This window comes from Phyllostomus hastatus, unplaced genomic scaffold, assembly GCF_019186645.2.
Source record: "Phyllostomus hastatus isolate PE091 unplaced genomic scaffold, TTU_PhHast_1.1 phas_scaffold_78, whole genome shotgun sequence".
Lineage (NCBI taxonomy): Eukaryota > Metazoa > Chordata > Mammalia > Chiroptera > Phyllostomidae > Phyllostomus > Phyllostomus hastatus.
In genome coordinates this window covers 16,576,274-16,599,055 of record NW_025334041.1, presented here as the reverse complement: position 1 = coordinate 16,599,055, position 22,782 = coordinate 16,576,274, and the positions used below count along the sequence as shown (strand labels likewise).

Sequence of the window (22,782 nt, the reverse complement as noted above, 5' to 3'; positions counted from 1 at the left end):
ACAGATTGTTCTGAGGAACAGAATCTGAGGATCACACTTTCTTTAAGAAATATAAACATGGGGACAGAAATTCAAGCTACTCTCCATAATTGTTTAAAACCTTAGGGTTTTCTTTTGGCCACTATTAGAAATCTCCTAGATTTATATAAAAATTGGAGAAGTCATATTTTAGTTTATTGTTAAAAATAAAGATATTTTACTCACCTTGTAAAATGTGCATGTATTTTCATGATGTACAGGTACAGGGATGGGTAAGTGGTCTATCTTTAAGAAATGACAGTGTGACATAAGAAGTGAAAGGGAGAGGCACAGTCCTTAATGTGCCCATAATATTAGTTTATCAGCATGGCTACTATCAGCCTTAACTTTTTTCTTTAAAAAAAAAGGCAACATGCATTTCCTTTTTTATTATTTACATTATTTTATTATTGTTCAATTACAGTTGTCTGTATTTTCTCCCCACCCCTACCCCTTACCCCTTCCAAACCCACCTCCCTCCCTTGCTTCTACCCTCCCCCTTGGTTTTGTCCACACATCTTTTATAGTAGTTCCTGAAAACCCTTCTTCCCATGCCCCCTCCCCTCTGGCTGTTGTTAGATTGTTCTTAATTTCAATGATTCTGGTTATATCTTGTTTGCTTTTTTTCTTTTGTTGATTATGTTCCAGTTAAAGGTGAGATCTGCAACATACATTTCTTATAGTACAAGCTGTCTCCATCCATCCCTATTATTATAGAAGTTTCTCTGAAAGGAGCATTTTTTAAAAGGTGATATCATGGTCTCTCTGCTACCTTGCCGCCGATGCACAGGCAGGTAGAAAATCTCCTGTTTAGGTTCTCACACACACGTTCAGTAAAACTCTCCCCTTCTGCTTCCTTTAGCCCTGGCAACACTTGGATTCACTTCACTATAAATGTATTTTTGAGAAATAGAAAATAATTTTTTTCTGTCTGATTTTTAGTGCCTGTAGGTTAGTTTCTAGCTGACTTTCCTTTTGTAATATTGTCCAGAAAGCATTATTGCCCAGCAGAAGTTTCTTTAACTCTTCAAACCCCCACTGCAGAGTTTTCCTCTCTGTTCCTTCTTCTTGCTACATGTATTAACAGGGAGCAAAGTGGAGCACACAGCCGAGAAAGAATCCAGGCATGACAGCCTTCAGTACAGTAATAATAAAGCCACAGCTTTGAAAGCGGCCTGAGAAGCAGAGCCAGGTGGCTTTTGTATTGTGGCCTAGTCCTTCAAAAACCCAAGTACAGTTATTGACAGGAAATCATATAGGACTTTGAAAATTCAATGTGATTACTGACCAAAAGGGCAATATAGGCAAATTTTTCAATAAATATTGGTAGTTGGTTGATAGCTTGAATAGTAAAACATAGAGAAAAGCCAGCTAGGCTTCTACTACCTTCTTTGCTCTGGTAGGCTGGAAAGCCCTGGAAGAAGTGTATGTGTGATCATTGTAATTTGGAAACCAACCTAGTTAGCCAAACCAAGAAAACAAGTGTTCTTCTCCAGTGTTCACTTTGATGGCAGACACCCAATTTCTGCCCCACTCCTCCCCAGAGATTATCCAGAAGAGAGGCGGACAAGATAAGGAGACTAGAGGGGTCAATGACTGGAGGGATCTAAAGGAGACAAATCAAGGGAGATTTGATATCTAGGGTCCTCTGAAGACTCTAATACGGGAGACAAATGGTAACAAAGTCCAACATGCAGAGAGCGATAGTTCAGGCCAGCTTGCTGTTGGAAAGAGTACTGTAAGGGAAAACAATGAACAAGGAGGAGGTTCAAGTTCCAGTCCCACAGTCTCATAGTTATGTGATCCTAGGCTAATCTAGCCTTGATTTCTCTGGGCTAAAGTCTCCTCATTTGTTCAGAAGTGATAAGAGTTCCTGCTGTCCTTATCTCCTAGGTAATCCAATGGTATAATGTATATGAAAACATTCTATAAAACCCAAAGTTCCAAATAAATATAAATTGTGTATTTTCTCTTTCCCATTTGTTGAGGAAGGAATTTAGGATGGGAAGAAAGGAGTTTTGGATTATTGTATGGATGTTAGGAGAAGAGAGTATGAGTATGGGAATAACTGTAATGGTCACCTCCATGAGGAAAGACACTCTGCCTTCCAGTCAGAAAAAGGAAACTGAGTGGGGACCTCAGATGTTGCAATTTGATCTGCTGTGCCAATCTGTGCTTATAGAAGTGTGAGATCTTATTTTCCAATGGAAAGCATGCCATTCACTAACTTTCAGTTCTATGAAAGGAATAATAACTTAAACATTTGTTAAGCATTATACTGAGCACCTTGTGCTATTAATGTATTTAATTCTCACAATAACTCTTTAAGGTGTATATGGCTTTGTCATCTCCTGTTTTCTAACAAGGAAATGGATACGTGGAGAACATGCCCAAAGTCACACAGCTAGTAAATAAGTGGTGGAGTTTGGATGTCGTCCCAGTCATCTGGCTTCAGAGCCCCCGCTCTGAACCCCTAGCCCCCAACCCCCATGTTATCCCTCTTAGAGTAAGTCACCAGAGTGGTACAAACTGGATATGGGAGCAGGGGTAAGGGGAAAAACTAGATCTGAACCAGTAACTATGTAGGATATTCCCATTTGGCAGTTGTCTTAAAATAAGGATTATTTATTTCTATACTTTTCTTGTGTTCTTCTTAGCCAAAAGACCTTTTTTAAAATTCAAATTTTATTTCAGCAGCAACAATGAGCAAGGGGATTTCCCATTGCTTGGACGTGATTGAAAAGACCAGGGTAGTGAGGATACAGTGACAATGGCCCCGTACACCCATGGAGAACCCATAAGGTTGGAGAGGAAAAGGCCCAGCACCTGGAAATCCTTCCTGTTCCACATTCTTCTCCCTCAACCCCTGCCAACTCAAAGATTTTTGCTGTACATTCAGTACAGAAGTATAAATTCGGTATAAATCCATTTGAGGATACACTGTGGATAAGATTTATTCTTCCACGTACAATTTAAGCTTAAGAAAGTTATGGAAGTTAAGTTTTAGGTTGTTTAATTCCCATTTTACATAGTTATGCATCAAGAGTTCAACATGAAAATCATTTCTGAACTGTGTAATGTTTCTTGTAATCTTAGAGGCATGAAGGGGATAGATATATAGGCAATTGTTATAGATTAATACTTTAACAAATGTGTTGTTAGTGACTTTAAAACATTTGTCATTATAGCAAATTGTTCCTCTTTATATATTCCCAAGTAGATGAAACTCCCCAGACAAGCAGTGGCATGGGAAGTTGGCCTGGACATTTCTCTGGAGTAGGCTCTTGGTTCAAATGCTTCCAAGAGTCTGGACCAGATTTGAAGGATGTGGTGTAACTCGGACATGGAGTGACAGCACCAGTCGCTGTGCACTAAACACTTTGAGTAGAAGTGAATTGAAGTTTAGTTTACTCTAATGAATTGGTCAGGACTAGGTTAGGACACATTCTGTAGCAGGCTAGCCTTGGCCTATCTTTTTCCCACTTGGGGAAAAATATAAAGGAGATGAAATGTCCCTGATTCAACCCATATAATCCTCATGAACATCAACCCCCATCCCACTCACCTTCCACTCAACACGTACACAATAAAGACAGCATCAGGGCTCTGAACACCAGTAAAATTCTGCCTCCTCTGCCAAAACTTTTCTTTTTGATCTGTTGTGCATCTGGTCATTTACCTCTCACAGACCCAAGTTCTAAATGGAAGGCCCCTCTCCCCTTCTTGATAAATTTCCATTTTACAAGGGACCTCACAAAGACATTAGCCTCTGTACATCTATGCCTAGTGCGTTAACTGGCTTATAATGGTAGAAATTTGGGACTGGTAGATATTTTCAGACCTCTCAGATCAGAAGAGGAAGGTATTTTCTCAACTGTTCTGAGAAGCCTTTATTCCTGTGGGAACTAGAATCCAAGTCACCTGACTCATAATCCAATTATCTTCCCATCTCACCTGCTGGCTCTTGGATTAAACTGAGCCTGAAACCCGATGCAGTTTGATTTTTTTCTTTGCATTGTAAAAAAGGAAAACCCCTGATGTGTTACCTAAACTCAATAACCACTTCCAATATTTAAAATTGGGTGTTAAATATGTTGCATGGCATTTTGAGCTTTAAACAATCTCTGTGAGTATTAATACTAAAAATGCCTTGACATCACAGAACTAGTGGCTACAATAATTTCAGCATCCAGCAGCTTAGTAGACTGGGTGTTTTTATATTTTATACTGTGTGTAACCTTTGTGAAAACAAGAGTCAGGACCTAAGGTCTGGGTCACTGAGGAGATTGCATCAAGATCCACCCCTTGGTAGGTGCCATCTCCAGAGAAATTGATAAGGAGCCCACACCTGTTAGCCTTGCTGTGATCCAGCACAGCACAGCATACAAGCAACTGGGTTCTGTGATGTCCTTCTACTGTCTGATGTTTAAATGTTGCCAGTGAAATGTATCCAGTCTTAGCTAAAATATATGTTTAGCTCTGCTACTAAGATGCATTATTTTTCATTCCAGTAAAATGTTTTCATGTCTAAAATGAAAAAGAGAGAATAACATTTAACCATGATCATGTGGTATGCCACATTTCCGTGAATATTTTATATGCTTCCAAGCATCATTTGCATACTTACCATTTTATAATGAACATGTTTTGAAACTGAGATCATAATCTATAGCAAACCTAAAAGGTCAAAGTTCCTCTTCATGTCTTGCTAAGGTACATTTTAGTCAGGTTTTGTTTTGAGGAGTTTAACAGTCTCCATGCTTTGCTGTCTTTAAATCATGTGGCATCAATTATCTGTTCTAACTACATGATAGTATATGCAAAAACAAGGGGGAGAACATTCATATCGAATGTGTACATTCAGATCTCACTTCCAGAGTGGCAGAAGAACTCATTCTTCCTAATGGCAGTTGAGTTCTCTCTCATATCGCCAAGCAAGTGAGCCTTATATCAAGGTGGCTAAGAAATTTTACATTCACTAGTTAGGGCCGTTGATCTGTGTCTCTAACTGGAAGAGAAACTTTTAAGATTACCTGAGCTTCAGAGGTTATTGTGGTGTATAGAGCAAGAGATGATCACCATGTGGTAGAAAATTACAAAAGAAGTACCATTGTTGGGCCTTTAGCGTTGGTGGTATTATCTGGCTCAAAAGATTATATTCCTGTGCCTGCTTTTTCCTTTACTTTTAGAACTCCATTGTTTGACATGGGACTAATTCAGATCCCAATGCTTTATCTTCCAACAGAGTTTTCACTGCAGTGGCATATGGAGCTATGGCCATTGGAGAAACACTTGCTTTGGCACCTGAATATTCGAGAGCCAAATCTGGGGCTGCACATCTATTTGCTTTGCTGAAAAAGAAACCAACTATAGACAGCTATAGTCAAGAAGGGAAAAAACCAGTAAGTACATCTGTGATTTTAAGTGTCCACTTATTGTTAATTGTCCATATTAGTAGTTAGTCTGCAGATTGGACTGTGTCTAGGTAATGAATCTGAAGGAAACCAGGGCTTTTAAGCAATTTTGTGAAGTCCAGTAGTGACAACAACGAGAAGTACAGATACAAAAATGTAAACAAAGGTAACAGAAACCAATGTGGAATCAGCAGCTCTATGGAATATGATGTTTAAAATTCAAATAGTATGGAAACATGCAGTTTCCAGAAAGCACTCAGCCAGAGTGCTGTAATGTATCACAGCCTTTCGAAGGCATCCTTCTAAATGCTGCCAACTTTCTTTCACAGGACACATGTGAAGGGAATATAGAGTTTCGAGAAGTCTCTTTCTTCTATCCATGTCGTCCAGATGTCCTCATCCTTCGTGGCTTATCCCTCAGTATTGAGAAAGGGAAGACAGTAGCATTTGTTGGGAGCAGTGGCTGTGGGAAAAGCACTTGTATCCAACTCCTTCAGAGATTTTATGACCCCATGAAAGGACAAATAGTAAGACCTAATTTAAATACAATTTATCTGTGGATTAGTGATGCTATTCTTAAACAGTCTCTTGGGTTTAAGCATTCTCACTGGTTTAGGCAGAGAAAAACAGTACAATAGTTAAGAGAAAGAAAAAATCTGTTTGCTAAGAGGACAAGCAAACTAGTAACAAAAATGATGGATAGGACTTTGAGGCTGAGTATAAAGACCCAAAGATTCTTCAACTATTATGGTGGTAGGAATTTTGATATTATAAGCCATAGAATTCTTTTAAAATACAGGTCTAATGTTTAGAAGAATGGTCTAATATCCATATCCAGGCTCTTTCCTTATTTTGTTCTGATTTAAGACAGACATAATACTTTTCCTCTGCCTTCCAGGTTAAGGTGCTCTGCTGTTCCCCCTGGCCATCCTCAACACCCCCAACCCCAGTTCCCAAAACCTTATGTGTGATTGGGGCTTGTCTGAATCAGCTCCAGTAAATCCTGCTTCCTGATCTCAAAAAAAAAAAAAATGCAACCTCTCCCTCTTTGAACTCCAAAGACTGTTTTTCTCACCTGACAGTTTTCTTACTCTATGCTATTTTCAGGTTTTCATTTATCCTTTCCCCTCAACCACCACTACATTACACACAACACAAACACCACCTCCCATTCTGCCTCTTCCTCCTCACACACACAAAAAAACATAAGCCCCTAAAAGTCAAAGATTTTTATTAGTCCTTATTAGTTGTCATTCTCCTGCAATTTGCCACCTTTTCCCCATCGCAGATTCTCAATGACAACTGATGAAATGCAACAGTCCTATTACAGTGGAGGTTGATCATTTTCCATATGAACTTAGAACAGAGCAGCAGGCTTTATTCTCAACTCTGAGCAGGTGGCTAGAATATGTGGCCATTCCTAGAAATGACAAGTAAGTTTGGGAGTTGGCATTTGAGTCATTTCTCACTGTTGGCTTGTATGCGACATATGATTTATGAGCCTCCCTTGGGTAACATTATACTACTAAATAGCTTGAATGCCTAACCTTCTTGTTATGATTTGTATATGTTTGAATACAATAAACTGTAATATGACACAGTGTTGGGTCTGCACATACCATTCTCCATTCTGGTTTTGGCAGCTATTTGATGGTGTGGATGCAAAGGAGTTGAACGTCCAATGGCTCCGCTCCCAAATAGCAATTGTTTCCCAAGAGCCTGTGCTCTTCAACTGCAGCATTGCTGAGAACATCGCCTATGGTGATAATAGCCGTGTGGTGCCATTAGATGAGATAAAAGAAGTAGCAAATGCAGCAAATATCCATTCTTTTATTGAGGGTCTCCCTCAGGTAAGAAAATATCCGAAATCTTGAGCTACAAAGCTGCTAAGGTAGCCTAGTTAGTTTAGTGGGCCAGCTCAGAGGCAGCCAATCCCTGGTTCCAATTTTCAAAAGCTCTTAAAATTTATTTCCTCCCCTCCCCCACATGCACAAATTTTGTATGTTTTGTGGTCAAAATGACATGAGACTATATGTAGTCATTTTTAATCCTACTTAGAATGAATAATGAAATATTTCCTCACAAATACTCATGTATTGGAATATCAGTGGCTTCCTCAGACCTTTCTAGGGATTTTAAATAATATCATGGGTTAAATATATGTAATATATAGCATATACAATTTATAGTATATTTTCTTTTAAAACAAAAACATGAAATTCTTACACAGATATAGCCCTCAGGATTTCATGAGGGTGAATACCAAGGGGTCAATTTGAACTGTGCTAAGGGTAATATATGTATGGTATATATCATGGAGATGGCCTGCGGGTGTTTGGAAATGTCAGCCTAGGGCATGGGAGACAACTCAAAGCAACACAACCTTGGTCTTGAAGCTCCTCTGAGAAACAGACCATGTGTAGATGCCCCTTAGTCCCCAAAATATCACACACAGTGGCAGCTTAGTCAAGCCATATCATGGTTGCTTGAGTAGGACTTAGACCACTGTAGCCACCCTGCATCTCCTCCCCAGGGCCCTGCAGAATTTTCCACCTGGTAGAGAATTAGACTCTGATTTTCCCTCCAGGACCCAAACAGCTTTTAGCCCGTTTCATAGTAAGAAGCTGTTGCCTCTTGAGCATCTCATACCAGGTCTCTCCAGAAAAAGTCCAGCCATTGTTAATATAACGATGTCAGTGTGTCTGACATTGATGTAACCTGGCAGCCGAGAGTGAACTGGAATGCTCATGAACAAGACAACTTCACTGTACTAGTCAGTGGGGGTGGTAGATGCCATTGAGTGAGCATGTGTACTGTGTGGCCATGGCATTCAAACTGACTCAGTGAGTAGATCAATGAATCTGCATCCAATTTTGTGTTAAGCTTGAACATTCCTCCACGGAAACTATTGGGATGATTCAGAAGGTCGCATCTATGGGCAGCTGGTGATTGGCAGCTTCATCACGACAATTCATCCACTCATGCATCACATCTCATGCAGAGTTTTTTGGTGAAACATCAAATCAGCCAGGTGACTCAGCCCCCCTACAGCCCAGATTTGGTGCCCTTCAACTTCTGGATTTTCCAAAAACTAAAAATCACTTTTGAAAGGGAAGAGATTTCAGACCACTGGTGAGGTTCAGGAAAATACGACAGGGCAGCTGATGGTCATTGGAAGAACTGTGTGAGGTTCCAAGGTGCCTCCTTTGAAGGGGACCGAGGTGTCATTCATTGTCCTGTGTACAAAGTTCCTTGTATTTGTATCTTCTTCAGAAAATGTTGCTATTTTTCATTGTACATGGCTGGATAGCTTCTCAACAGACCTCATAAAACAGGTGATTTCTGAACACTCACCATCCCAGTGTTTGCCAGAAAACTGATTTAGATTTTCAGTTTAAACAGGAAAGAATGGAACTCTATGATTCTTCATTAAAAAAATAAAAACCTTCAGTTTAAGTACCTGAAAATGTTTTAAAGTTGCTATTGAGACAGTATGCATATCTACATTTATAATCTGTTCTGCTTAATGATAGGCAAAAACACTTGAATTTGATTTCCATCTAATTCATTCTTGAGCCTTATATTTTCCTACAGTCCAGAGAAGGTCAAGAAATGCAAAGTGATTTCTAAAATAGTATTGAACCTTCTTCAGGTATGTGGAAAAATCCATGTACAATTTAAGCGAGTCTAGCTGAAAGAGCTATAAGCCCATTATCATTCCCCAATTGTCCCTGTTTAAGATTGGAGTCTCTAATTTAGATGGAAATTTTGCAGTGTATGGAAATGAATGACATAGTTTTATCAGATTGCCCTGCCCTATGATTCTGAGGTTCATAAAATACATGTTAGGAGGAAGGGGCCCAGCCTGCTGGCAGTCCCAGTTAAAATCTCAGAGGAGATAGTTGAAGTCTGTCTTCTTTGTAGAGCATTTCACTTCAGAAAAGACACATTCACTGAACTCTAATAATTCAGACACCCATTGTTTTCTATAAACCAAGCAACTGTGTATTTTAAGTTGAAAAATGAACTTTGAATGAAGTACACACATTTGTCATAAGACTGTCATAGGCTCTCTCCATACTCACTTTGCCTGAGTGGCACCTCCTGAAGCAGTCAAATGTAAAAGGAGAGACAATTCATTTCAATTCTCCAAGGTACTAAAACAAAATGAACAGCATATGATCACATACTGCATCTTCTCTGTGATGCTGCTTCACGGTCCACCTTTAGAAGGTTGTACCCTTGGACTTACTTTCCAGTGGAACTAACCCATCCTCCCATTCTAGTCTGGGTACCAAAGGCATGTATTTGTTAGACCACTGGCTACCACTACTAGAAAGTGGTGTGAAACCTTGGAGGGAAGCAGTCAATGGGACCATCTGGAAAACAAGCAGGAGACTGCTTTCACCAACTAAACCGACCAATCGTGACGTAGCAGACTACAAAGGCTACAGGAGATGAGAAATTTCCTTTACCCTCTCCAGAGGGAAACACTGGAGGGGGTCATTAGTAGGCAGGAGAGCTTTAGAAACACTGTGAAATGCTAAATGCCACTACTAAGATGCCGGCTTAATTTATAGCCAGAAAGATACCTACCTGCACACTAAGAACAGCATCCTGGCATCTGGAGGGATTTGCTGATAGGAATTTAGCAAGAGCCAAATAAAGGAACCAAAAAGTTCCCATCCAAAGTTTAGATGCTTTAAGTTATTTTGACCTTAAAATAGAAGATAATGTAACAATGGAAAAAGATTTGTGTTTACTTGGAAATATTTTTTTTGCCAGCAATTTTTTTCTGATGCTTTAATTCAAACAATTCCTTTGTAGGAGCACACTGGCAAAGGTCTGCTGCCTGTGATCAGATTAGATATGTAAATGAGATAGTGTTTACTGCTGGTTTAGCATTTATTTACAACAAAGCACAAGAATACACTTCAGTACTTGTTGGGACACAAATTTTTCCAGAGTAGCAAAATCTGAAATATTTAGATGGCTCTCACCCACAGTTGCCATGGTAATTTAAATAACCAAGCCTTGCTCTCTTAATTGCATGTTCCTGTAATAGAAATACAACACACAAGTTGGACTGAAAGGAGCACAGCTTTCTGGCGGCCAAAAACAAAGACTAGCTATTGCAAGGGCTCTTCTCCGAAAACCAAAAATTTTATTGTTGGATGAAGCCACTTCAGCCCTTGACAATGAGAATGAAAAGGTAACATCCTCTTTTTCACCTCAGAATATCAAATATGAGAGTGAAGTATCATGGAAGAAATAAAGTCAGTTTAAAGGAAAAAACGGCCTGAAGAGAATTGTAGTCATAGGGTCATCGGTTCTAATTAAGGAATAGATAGGCCTGTAAAATAAGGTTAGGGGCTGGTGGGCAGGTGGGAGAGAGCTGGGACCCAGGGCATCTTATGTTCTAGAAAGGTTTCCTCTCTTGAATTCATCTCATTATTTAAAAAGGGGCCTGATGTCTATCCACTCAAGGAAAAAGCACAAGAAATTTAACTTTTCTATTTTGTTATTAGTCCTGTTAAGCCAAACAAATTAAGAAGGCAGTCTACCAACCTGCCTGTGTAACAGCGATCTGCAGGGCATTGTCAGAGCCTGCTGGTTACTCCACCTCCTACAGAGGATTAGCTCCGTTTGAGAAGGAAGCAAGGCAGCAGACAGCCCTGCCGCAGGAGACCCACACTGTGAACGCCTTCAGATGTTTAGTTTTGCTGTGCCTCTTGTCCCCCAGGAGTTTCATACCCCTAATAGGCACTTATTTGTTAAATGAACATTGGTTAAATAAGTGATAATCATTAATACAGGGTGGGGCAAACATAGATTTACAGTTGTCTGTATGGAAATTAATACAATAACAATAATACCAGAATAAACTCTGTTTTGCATACTCCCAACTGTAAACCTACATTTGCCCCAACTTGTGTTTATTGACTGTTCACTATATGCTGTTATCTCAATCCTCACAACAATTCAGTGAACCAGGTTATTTTATCATCATGCTCATTTTACAGATTAGAACACCAAGGCTTAGAAAAGTAAATTAACTTCCCTAAATGCTAATGGTGGGTGTCTGACCTAAGAACTCATGTGGTTAACCCCTATTCAACAGCTCTTTTGTTGTTTGTAGGTGATTATCATTCTTGATTTCCAAGGAAACAGTGTGTTATGAAAGAAAAAAAACTTTCTTTTTCATCAGTGTCATCAGTTACTATCAATGTGACCTTGGTCAAGTGACTGAAGCTTTTCAAATCTAAGTTCACTCATCAGAAAAGTGAAAATGCCCCACCTTAGAGGTCTATTGCAGATTTAAATGAGATATCCATCACTGGAACATTTTATATATTCAACAAATATTGCTTTTTACTTCTAGTCTTATTTCCTTTATACAGCCTTATTACCTCATTGTAGCTGAGATACTGTTTTGGTCAGAAAAGTTTTACAGATAAATTCTATTTAAAAAATACTATGAAAATAAATGAAGAAAGTAAATTAATTCTACTTATGTGTGGAAGTACTACTTTCTGACCTTTCTGAGTTTAGAACCACTTACATACAAATAACCATTTCATTTTTATTCATTGTAACAAACGCTTGTCCAATTAAAAGTCTTACAATATCCATAATTACTTTTTCTACATTTCTATTGAGTAGGGTGAATATTTCTCAAAGTATGGCAACTTCCTTGGGAATAAGCAAACAAACAAAGAATGTTATTCAATCACCTTAATTGATTCGATTTAGGCAAGTTTATTAGCATCTAACCTGAACTAGTGATCACAAGTCCTTCTCTCTTCCAGGTGGTTCAGCATGCCCTTGATGAGATCAGTAAGGGGAGAACGTGCCTAGTGGTGGCTCACAGACTCTCCACGATACAGAACGCAGACTTGATAGTGGTTCTGCACAACGGAACAATAAAGGAATGGGGCACTCACCAAGAGCTCCTGAGAAATCAAGACATATATTTTAAATTAGTAAATGCACAGTCAGTGCAGTGATGCTGTTCAAGTTAGCACATGCTTTGATCTTTGTGTAATGAAAAGAAAGATTACTTAGTAATTGTTTGGCATGCTTTGATCTCTTTTACTGATATATCAATATCTAGAATCATGCTCTGCAGGCACAGACATGTTCTGTTTACACACTATCTTCCCTTCAGATTTTTTTAAAAGAAACAAAAATTCCTAAACTCATTTGAGTAAAATAGTGCCTGTATCCCTCACTTTATAAAAGTGTCCTAGCATACTTGTTTATAAAGCAATTTTCTGCAAAGTGAATCTATTTTCCCATAAACTTCTGCTATAAAACTGGGACTATGTTCCAGGAGGGAAAATTCATCAAGGTAACTAAGTTGGAAGATTTTCGCAAAGAGAGAGTAAGATGTAGCTGGGCCTGTGGCATCACAGGACGAATGATTTTAATTTGGAACGTCCAGGACATTGTAACTCCTATTAGAGTACTTTGAGACAGTCCTTTTCTCTAGACCTTAGGAATTTCTCTCGTATCTCCCTCAATGTTTCTGTTAATGAATAGCCACTGTTTCCAAAAATTATTTCACTTTGTTAGGGGGACAGGGAGGATGACAGTGTAAAATTTCTGATGAATTAGGTGGTTATCTTTCACTTTACTAGTAAGTGAAATGTTTCATGTGATCCATCTTGAAAATTCCATGATTCTGAGTTTTGGGTTTGGCAGAATAAATCACAGGCCTACCAGTATACGAACGCTTAAATTTACTTAAAATAAGAGCTTCTGTTATTATGGGTGAAAATTTTTACATACCTTTATTATTAATCAAGTGATTTGTTTAAATTTTATACACACCTTATTTTATATATGTATGATTTAAAAGTTTTGTGTAAATAACAGTATTGGTGATCTGAGTCATGTTTTCCGCTTACCTAAATATGTAACTGCATCTAGTGATTTTATTTCCATTCTAATTGTATTCTCTTTCATTTACAGTGACACAGCCAGCCTATCTAAAGTACACTCTCCCAGTAATATAGAATCTTGCTAACAGATGTACAAAATAAATCGAAATAAAGCCCAGATGCTCACAGACAGACAGTTCCAAGCCTTGGCGACTCGATGCTGGCGTGCAGAGCGTAGTTCCAGAGCTCGGGGTCGCCGCTTTTGCTGCCGGCTGGCACACTGCCTCTATAACCCCTCGCTGCAGAGCAAACCCCAAACACTATTTTCACTTGAACCCTTTTACCGAAAAGTTGAGCATCTTCTTCAGGCTCCTTTTGGATAGGAAAAACAGGTACTAACGTGGATCTTTCCTAAAAGGAAAGTGGCAATAAGGCAAAGTTTGGGAAAGCAGGGATACCTGTATCACCTTCGCCTTGTCCTGGGTTATGATCAGTCATTGTTGACCCACTGGCTAGGATACTTTCATTCTTGGCTCGCTTAACTTGTTCTTTCCATTCACATGGCAAATGTAATTTTAATCACCTTCATTTTCTTTTAATTTTACTCATACCATAGTTCAAGTTTGTTTTATTTAATTTTGAAATAATTTTGTATTTGAGTGTACATTGCCAAATTTCATACACTGGCTAATTTCCCTCAAGACATTTATTTATATTATGGCACATCCCTTAGTCTCAAGTACTTCCTGGTCTCAGGAAAACGCTGATTTCTGGCAGTCATGATTCACATGCTAATACTTATCCAGAGTGACCTCAATTCAAACTTGTTCAGGCATGCTTGCCCTCTGCTTCTCCTTTGCCTTTGGGTTTGGATATACAGTAGTAACAAGAGACAATAATGATGCACCAGTTTAAAAAGAGAGGAGGCGGAGACCTGTAAATACCTGGCCTAGAAAGTTCTAAACACAACAGAAATGGCTAACCAGAGAGGCCAGAATCTATCAGAGACTCCTTCCTAGGAGGAAGGGCTGTTCAGTGAGTCTTAAAATAACTGCAACACCAATGAGAGCACCAGTGGAATAGAAACGATTTAGCAAAGATAAGCTATGGCACAGATGTTTATGAAAAGGAAAAAAAAATCCCGACCATGTCACACCTGTTTCATAACTAACCCAGCCAACCTACTTTATATCTTGCCACTCCCTAAAACAAGCTGTGGTGTGTTTTCATGTTAAGTCAACTTAGGTCATAGCTAATAACCTAGTTTTTAGCTTACTCAGTGTGTCACTTCCATGGTATGCATAGAGTGCTTTACACATGCATGACCTGTTGTACCACTGCGTGCATAGAGTATGCACAGGTGCTTTGCACATGACCTGTTGTATGAAAATATTTCCTGTTAGTGTTGAGCTATGTGCTTTTTGTGTAGTTAGGGGTCTTATTCCAAGTAGGTTTGTGAAGTGGAATCATAGATCGACTGGAACGTTTACTTATAAGAACCAATCAGCCCTGGCTGGTGTGGCTCAGTGGATTGAGAGCCAGCCTGTGAACCAAAAGGGTTGCCAGTTCGATTCCTGGTCAGGACATGTACCTGGGTTGTGAACCAGGTGTGGGGCATGTGAGAGGCAACTCACACACACATCAAGGTTTCTCTTCCTCTCTTCCTCCTTCCCTCCCCCTTTATCTAAAAATAAATAAAATCTTTTTTAAAAAAAGAACTAATCAAGGGAAGAAAGTGGGTAAACTAAACTAGAAGAATGAGGGATTGGGAGACAGCAGCTTTCAAGCCTTCATTTCCTTGCTATTAGCAATAGTTACTGGAAGTTAAAAAGTTCACTTAAAAGCCATAATTTTTTTTAAAAAGCAAAAATCACCAACATTTCTCCATTGTACCTCAAGTTACACAATTTATCTCTTTCTCACAAAACCATGCTGATAAAGCAAGCATGTACTACTTTTCTATTGCTGCTTTAACACATTACCACAGACTTAGTGGATGGAAACGACACAAGTTAATCTTACAGTTCTGGAAGCCAAAAGTCTAAAATCGGTCTCTGTAGGCTCTGGGAACAAATCTCTTCCTTGTTCTTTTCCAACTTCCAGAAGCTTCCCGTCTCTTTGGCCCGCATCCCTCTGGTCTCCGCTGCCTACGTCACATCGCCATCCCTCTCTGGCCATTACTCAGCCTGCTACGAAGGCCGTACTTGGACACTCTTAGTCCACGGAGAAGACAAGTTTTCATATATTTGCATTGACTATAAGCTCAGAGAGAACCCTGAAAACATCCAGTCCAACATCTTCATTATATGTTGATGAGAAAGCAAAAACTCACATTTCCTGCCTCCAAGTCCCATACATTTCCACCGCAACATGCTATCTATCCGCATTCCTAGGCCAAGACTTGGGAATGCAGTTGTCTTTCTGTCTTCACTTCTATTGGATGCTGCTATTGTTGCTATTTCCTTTCATCCTGAGACTGACTTATTAAGTCGAAGTTTATACTAAGTTCTACTTAACCTTACTTTCTTTCCACTTAATAACTTCATGTGCAAGCAAGTAAAAACAGCATCCTGTAAATATGGGAGCTTCACACACTTCTGACCCCATACCCTTTGGAGTTTTCCTAAAACCATTTTAAACTGCTTCTAATGAGAGCTAACATTTTTTTGGTAAAACTTTTCACACAAACATGGGATAAACACTTTATGTACTTTATCTCTTTAGTCCTCGCATCAGCTCTGTAATGGCACATGTTATTAGTATTATCCCTCTTTAAAGAGACGAAAACCAAAGCTTCAGTAACTTGTTGAGGCTTGGACTTGGATTCACATCCTTGTCTAACTCCAGAGCCCACAGTCTCAACCAGAGCATCGAGGACCTCTCTCTGCACTTTATGCAGGGAGATGGCTGGCTGAACAGAGCACAGTCATGGCCCACAGGAGTCCCTCAGGTCGACGTGAGGATAAAACCAAACTTTTGGCAGCAGTTACATGGTCTAGTAAAATTAACCAGCCACACCCTAAAAATACTCTCTACATCCACACCATTGGAACAACACTGAATTCAGCCCAAGGTATGAGATCTTTTTTCCTTTAGTGTTTACTTACCTATATAAGTGTTGTAGATTTGAAAAAACATTTTAATGGTTAAAATTGCAGAAATATGAGAATTCTAAACTAAAAAAAATTCTAAGACACATACTTCTTAGACAAAAGCATAGTATCTGATTATAATATCTTTGGAAATAAGCTGAAAATCATCACCAATATAAATGAATTTGTTGGACACTTTTTCTTAATGATTTAAAATTAAGTTTAATCCTAGGAAAATGTTTTTCTTTTTAAACTGCTTGAGTATCTTCTTAAAGAAGATACTAGTTTATTGAGATTTCAGAAAAATAAAAACTAGACAATTAGGTTTGAAAAACTATACATAAATAATCACAGCTGCATTATTAGACTGAGGGAAAAAAATGGCCTAGTAGATGGATCTGTGTTTTTGTAGACGTAAATGGTGGAATGCTATTCTTTATAAGCCAAGAAAAATTTGCTATTGAATGAAGGTATTTTCTTTGATCACCAACTCTATTACATCATAGTAATATAATAAATGGCTAAAATATTCTCTACCCAGTTGAAAGTCAAGAAGAGATTCTATGAAAAGGATTAAAGTTGTTAAATTACCAAAACATTCAGGTCAATTGTGGGGGGATAGAGAGATAACAAGAGCTAAAGAAAGAAGAAAAACCTATTAGAAAACAAACAACAAAGAATGTAATGCATTCCAGCAATCAGCTTAGTAATGGAAGAAAAAAATATCCCACCATCAAATCCTCCAAAAACCTAAGGAGAGAGGTACAAATCTAAATTTAAATTCCTAGTCCCATGGCCCCAATTCAGGTAAAATTACACATTTGCCTACATTAGTTTCATAAATTCCTTTCGTTCTCAGTTTCTTAGAGCCAAGCCAAGAAGGAAGAGACGTTCATCAAGAACAAGGTCAACAGGGCTCCCCAAAATGGAGGAAGTAGAAAGCCCCCAAAGTAACAAAGGTCTATTAGAAAGTGGAATGTTCCCAGCATTAGTAGTAGCAATAATAATAATCAAATTAATAATATAAAATAAGCTAGAACTACTAAAAATAACTTTGTATTCATTGAGCACACATGTACTAGACACTGGATTGAGCCTTATAGGCATTAACTTACAGTAGGATACATCCTGTTATTTTTTATATTTTACTACATGAGGCACAGAGTAATTCTAGAACTATCCCAAGGTCAAACACCAAGGAAATGAGAGAACGAGGCTATAACCCAGAAAATCTGACTCCACAGCTGACCCATTATCTCTCTGAGATGGAATTGGAAATGATAAGATACTTTTGAGTTGTTCTCTTAGAAAATAACTTGCACCCTGGCCTGAGAGCTCAGTTGGTTGGAGTATCATCCCAATATGCCAAGGCTGTGGGTTTGATCCCTGGCCAGGGCACATGCAAGAATCAACCAATGAATCCATAAATCAGTGGAATAACAAGTCGATATCTCTCTCTCTCTCTCATACATACACACACCAATTTTTTTTAAGGCCATTGCCTTTAAAACAAAAGAGGGGAGGGATGAAGGGAGGGAAGGTGGGAGGGAGAGAAACAACTTGCCATTTTCCTCCTCCTTGTACTGCAAAAATACAGAGGTACAGATTCCTCTTTGGTTAACATTCTGGTGTGAAGCTGGATTTTCCTGCCTACCCATACTCTGAAAAAATTCTCATGCAAACCCAGTTACAATTTGGAAGGGTTGTAATACAGCTGCTTCACAACCCTTCAGTCTTCCCTACCTTCACACACACACACAAGCATAAGGGAAGATCAGACCCTGGTATCTATGCAGATTGTCTCTCACTGTGGAATCATGCCTGCTATCTTTGTTTTCAGGGTGTTTATCATAACTCTTTTGTCCCATTCTGCAGCCCACTAGCTGGCGCATCATTCCTCTGTCTGGTTAAGATAAAAAAAGATCTTGATAGCTGTATCATGCAAAAACACAGACTGATTTACAAACGTGACTGAAAAAAAGTAGTTAGGTAAAGTGTTGACTAAGGTGGAGTCATCAAAAGTGGTTCAGGTTTACTTAACCATACTAAGGCTCCTATTCATACAAATGACTTTACAAATATTGTAAAATAAATACCACCTCAAGTAATGAAATTGTTTTAAAATTAGGGCATTTAATGATTAACAGTAACATCCTATGTATTGGCAGAATGCCTATGACATTAACCTAGACACAATTAAAACATTTGGAATGACCACTAGAAAACGATATTACCAACCCAGCATATACAAAGTAAGCAACAGAAATATAAAACATAACAAAATTTTGATCATACACTTCTGAAATGTGAGGGGCAACAGTCCCATGTTTTTCTCTGACATATTTCAAATTGCTCCTTCAATAAGAATTTAGTATCTTCACAGAAACTCCACAGTCAGACAAGAGTTAACCCTTCTCCTTTCTCCACGTTAATTTTTATCAGATAGATTGTAGAACCAAAGATAAGACACTGTCTTTGATTTATGCCAGAGAAATTCTTCTAAAATGTGTACCATTTTAGTAGAAATAAAAACGAGGGACTGAAAGGACCTCTAGCTCTAAATATCCATTTAGAGGCAGCAGAAAGGTGTTGAGATGAACATATTTTTAAGATAAGATCCATAGTTTTTATAAGAGTCTCTCAAAGGGATTTGTTAACACCAACAAAAAGGTTGAGAAGCATTGCTCTAGACAATAGTAAAAGCCTTTTTATAAACCTGGTCACTTTATATAGAATTTATTAATAAAAGTTGTAAACCTGAGCATACGTAGAACAATTAATCAAAACCAATAAGTGCTAACTTATTTTCTCTGCTGCACTATAGTTTAAAAAGAGATAAACTCTTGTCTCCTTTCTTTTTTCTTTTTTTGGTTTCTTTTGAGTTTCAGTGTATTAAGAATTTATTATATATGGTTAAAATAAGAAAAAACTTTTCTAAATGTCTATTTACCACCATGAGTGAGCTCTCTTAGTTTGTTTTACACAATAGAATATTTAAATTTACTTAATAATCAAGTAACTTTGTTTAGAGGGCAAACCAAATTAACCTCTGTCCCCTTGTAGCAATTTTAGATAAAATAGATTGGGCTTCATTTCCAATAAATGCATACACACTTGCAGATCAAGGTTGAAGTTATTTTATTTCAACATACTTAGAACATTTTAAAATTATTTTACTATAATACCTACATGTTTTTTAATTTTTAAATAGTTAATGTTAGGGTCATAAGGGCAAGATGATGGGAATTTTTTTGTAAATAATATTTTTCCCTTAAAGAACGAATTTCAGAATTAACTTTTATTTTACAATTATGAATAAGTTCTCAAATTATAACTGTGATTCATGATCATGCTCAAGGCTACCTTTTAACCCGAAATATGAGCACAAAGTAGACATTTAGTATTTGTTGATTTGATTTTTAAAATTTTTGAACAAAAGCAAATGAATCACTTGAAAAATCACTGTAAGTTAAACTCTTATCTCTGCTACAAAGGGAGACTATGTTAAAGATAAGATGTAATGTGATATGACTTCATGAGTCCAATCTACCCACCACCTCCTTCCTCTCCCTCCTCTCAACAACGCAAGAATTTAAGAATCTTTAGTGGTTGTATTTAAGCATTTCTTTCAAGCACTAATGAATATGTCACCAAGGTATTACAAAACTTCAAGCTTGCTAAAGAGTTACTTTTTTAACTATATAGAATTATTTAAGAAACTTAAAAAACTTAGAATTAATTATTGACTAAGTAGACCTGACTTATAGGCAGCAGAACTCTGGGACACTACCTCTCCAAGGGTCATAAAATACCAAAATTTTTAAATAAATCTTTTTGTCCAGTTATAACAGCTGATTCTAATCAGACTTATTGCCTATGTTGTGCATGAATGAATGAATAAACTTAAATGTTTCATGCAGCCAGAGGCCAAAACATCTGGTTAATTCAATTAATAAAGTCATCTATCAAAATGTCATTTTTTGTGTATCCTATAGACACATTGAATGAATCTTTTTTTAACTTTTCTACCAGTTACAGCTAATATGTTTATCTGAATCTATATTTTAGTACCATGTGCCTGTGGAAAACAATGTCCAGTCTTAATTGGGAAATACAGCTGGTCATCTTCCCAAAATTCTTTTGTAAAATGTTAGTATAACACTTCTGCCCTCTTACCATAATTAATCTATTACTAATAAAAGGGAATCTATTTGTGGGACCCAATTTAAGAGAATTCTATGGTGCAAAGGCATGAAGAGAGTTTCTGCTTCCAGAGCCAGCACTCACTTTTTCCAGAACGTTCTCCACTGGCCCAGATCATTTGCCTCATTTTGTAATCAAGTGGACTCATTCAGAAAAGGGCATAACCATGGAAGGACAATTCACAAAAGAGGAAGTGAAAATGGCAAATAAATATATGGAAAAAGTACAGAAATCTAAAATTTGCATCTTTTTAAATAGGATTTTTTATTATTCTCTGAAATCACTTTTTTCAATACATTTTATTGATGATAAAATTTACATCTAAAGCAATAATGAATTCATTCCTCCCTCATTAAATAAACAAAGACTAAGAGTTCAGTGTGTGTAAGGCTGGCTCTTGTAAGTGCTGTTTCCTGCGATATAAACTGCTACATATTTCCAGGACAGTAATCTGGTCGTCTGTGTTTGGAGCCTCTAAAATGTTCTCATCCCTCAAGAATTTCTTCCTTTTCTAGTATCCTAAGGAAATAATCAGAAATTTGAACAAAAAAGTCATGCATAAGGATGTTCAATCATTTGTAAACAACTAAATGTTCAGTATTAGGGAAGTAGGCAAAAAGTTGATATATACAGTTGTTAAATATTTTATAAATGTTTAAAATTATATTTGCAGAGAATTTCTAATAGTAAGGGAAATTTATTTTAATATTAATGGGGAGAAAAGCAGATTATATACTTGTACATACATGTAAAAAGAAAATCACATAGAAAAAAGATTATAAGTAAAAACACAATTGTATCTCAGAAGTGGGGTTAAGGTAACTTGTTTTCTCTGCTTTTTCACAATTTCTAGTACTTTCTAGACTATCTTCACTGAGCATCTAATTTTGTCCAAAATGCCTCCCTTTGGAATTCACAGAGGTAATTATATGTTTTAATATTTATTAATCCAAATGAATCTCTGATTGGTTTTATAAAACAAAGTGAAAATATAAGTATGGCAGTTTGTGAGAATCTGTTTAAAATTTAATTTTAAATTCAATTTTCCAGGGAGTGCTACCATCAAGCCAAGCCTTTTAATTAAGTGTCTCTGAACTTCCCACATACCAGTTTCTCCTGAACTCTCACTGTAGTAGCTTTATTGCCTGGTGAAAGCAGAATCTAAAGGGTGGCTGCCTTTTAAGCCTAGGTCCTAGATAAATTCTCTGTTTATGGATATAAGACTGTCTGTATTGTTCTTAATGATTTGTCTGATGAGCATACACGGCTTGTTAATACTGTTTTTACTTACTCTTTGAGCTGTGTGAAGGCAATATGGATAAACCTTAGATACCACGTTCATTCTTCCCCTGACCCCTTATTAGCCTGTATTGTGTACAAGCTACACAGAATTTTTATCATTATTTCTGGGACAATCACAAATAATCATTATCAAGAGATAGGAAATTATTAGAAAAATTAAATGAGCCCTGGCTGGCGTAGCTCAGTGGATTGAGCGCGGGCTGGGAACCAAAGTGTCCCAGGTTCGATTCCCAGCCAGGGTACATTCCTGGGTTGCAGGCCATAAACCCCAGCAACCGCACATCGATGTTTCTCTCTCTCTCTCTATCGCCCTCCCTTCCCTCTCTAAAAATAAATAAAATATTAAAAAAAAAAAAAAGAAAAAAGAAAAATTAAATGAATGGCATAAATGAACTACAAAAGAGAAAGCCATTACATTAAATAAGGATTGCTTCTTTTTTTTAATCCTCACTTAAGGATCTGTTTATTGATTTTAGAGAGAGAGGGAGAGAGAAAGAGAAACATCAATCGGTTCCCTCATGTACATGCCTCAACAAGGGGGGCAAAACTTGCAACCTTGTGATGTATGGGATGATGCTCCAACCAGCTGAGCCACCCAGCCAGGGCAATAATGGATTGTTATTTGAGAAAAATGCCATGAATAAATGAGTGGCGAGTACCTCTATTTCCTATAGCAATACTTCCACAGAGGAAAGACAGACTTGCCTGGGATAGAGTACTCTGACTTCTGGTTATTTAGTCATAATTTATAGAACACCTAGCAAGTGAATTTTATACGCAGTACTGCTGCGACAACTTACACAGGACTTCCTGGAGTAAGAGTCCATGTTTGGGCAGTTTAAGCAAGAGCAATTAACCCAGGGGGTGGGT

At 37.7% G+C, this 22,782-nt stretch overlaps 1 protein-coding gene across 1 annotated transcript in view; it reads left to right on the top strand.

Moving 5' to 3' along the window:
* ABCB5 (ATP binding cassette subfamily B member 5) overlaps positions 1-12,439 on the top strand; it is an 87,310-nt gene extending 74,871 nt beyond the window's left edge. The window contains exons 23-27 of the mRNA XM_045828292.1: positions 5,264-5,420; positions 5,762-5,959; positions 7,076-7,282; positions 10,498-10,644; positions 12,242-12,439. Of these exons, the coding sequence (XP_045684248.1) occupies positions 5,264-5,420; positions 5,762-5,959; positions 7,076-7,282; positions 10,498-10,644; positions 12,242-12,439 (907 nt within the window). The remainder of the gene's footprint in view (positions 1-5,263; positions 5,421-5,761; positions 5,960-7,075; positions 7,283-10,497; positions 10,645-12,241) is intronic.
* Positions 12,440-22,782: the final 10,343 nt, after the last annotated feature.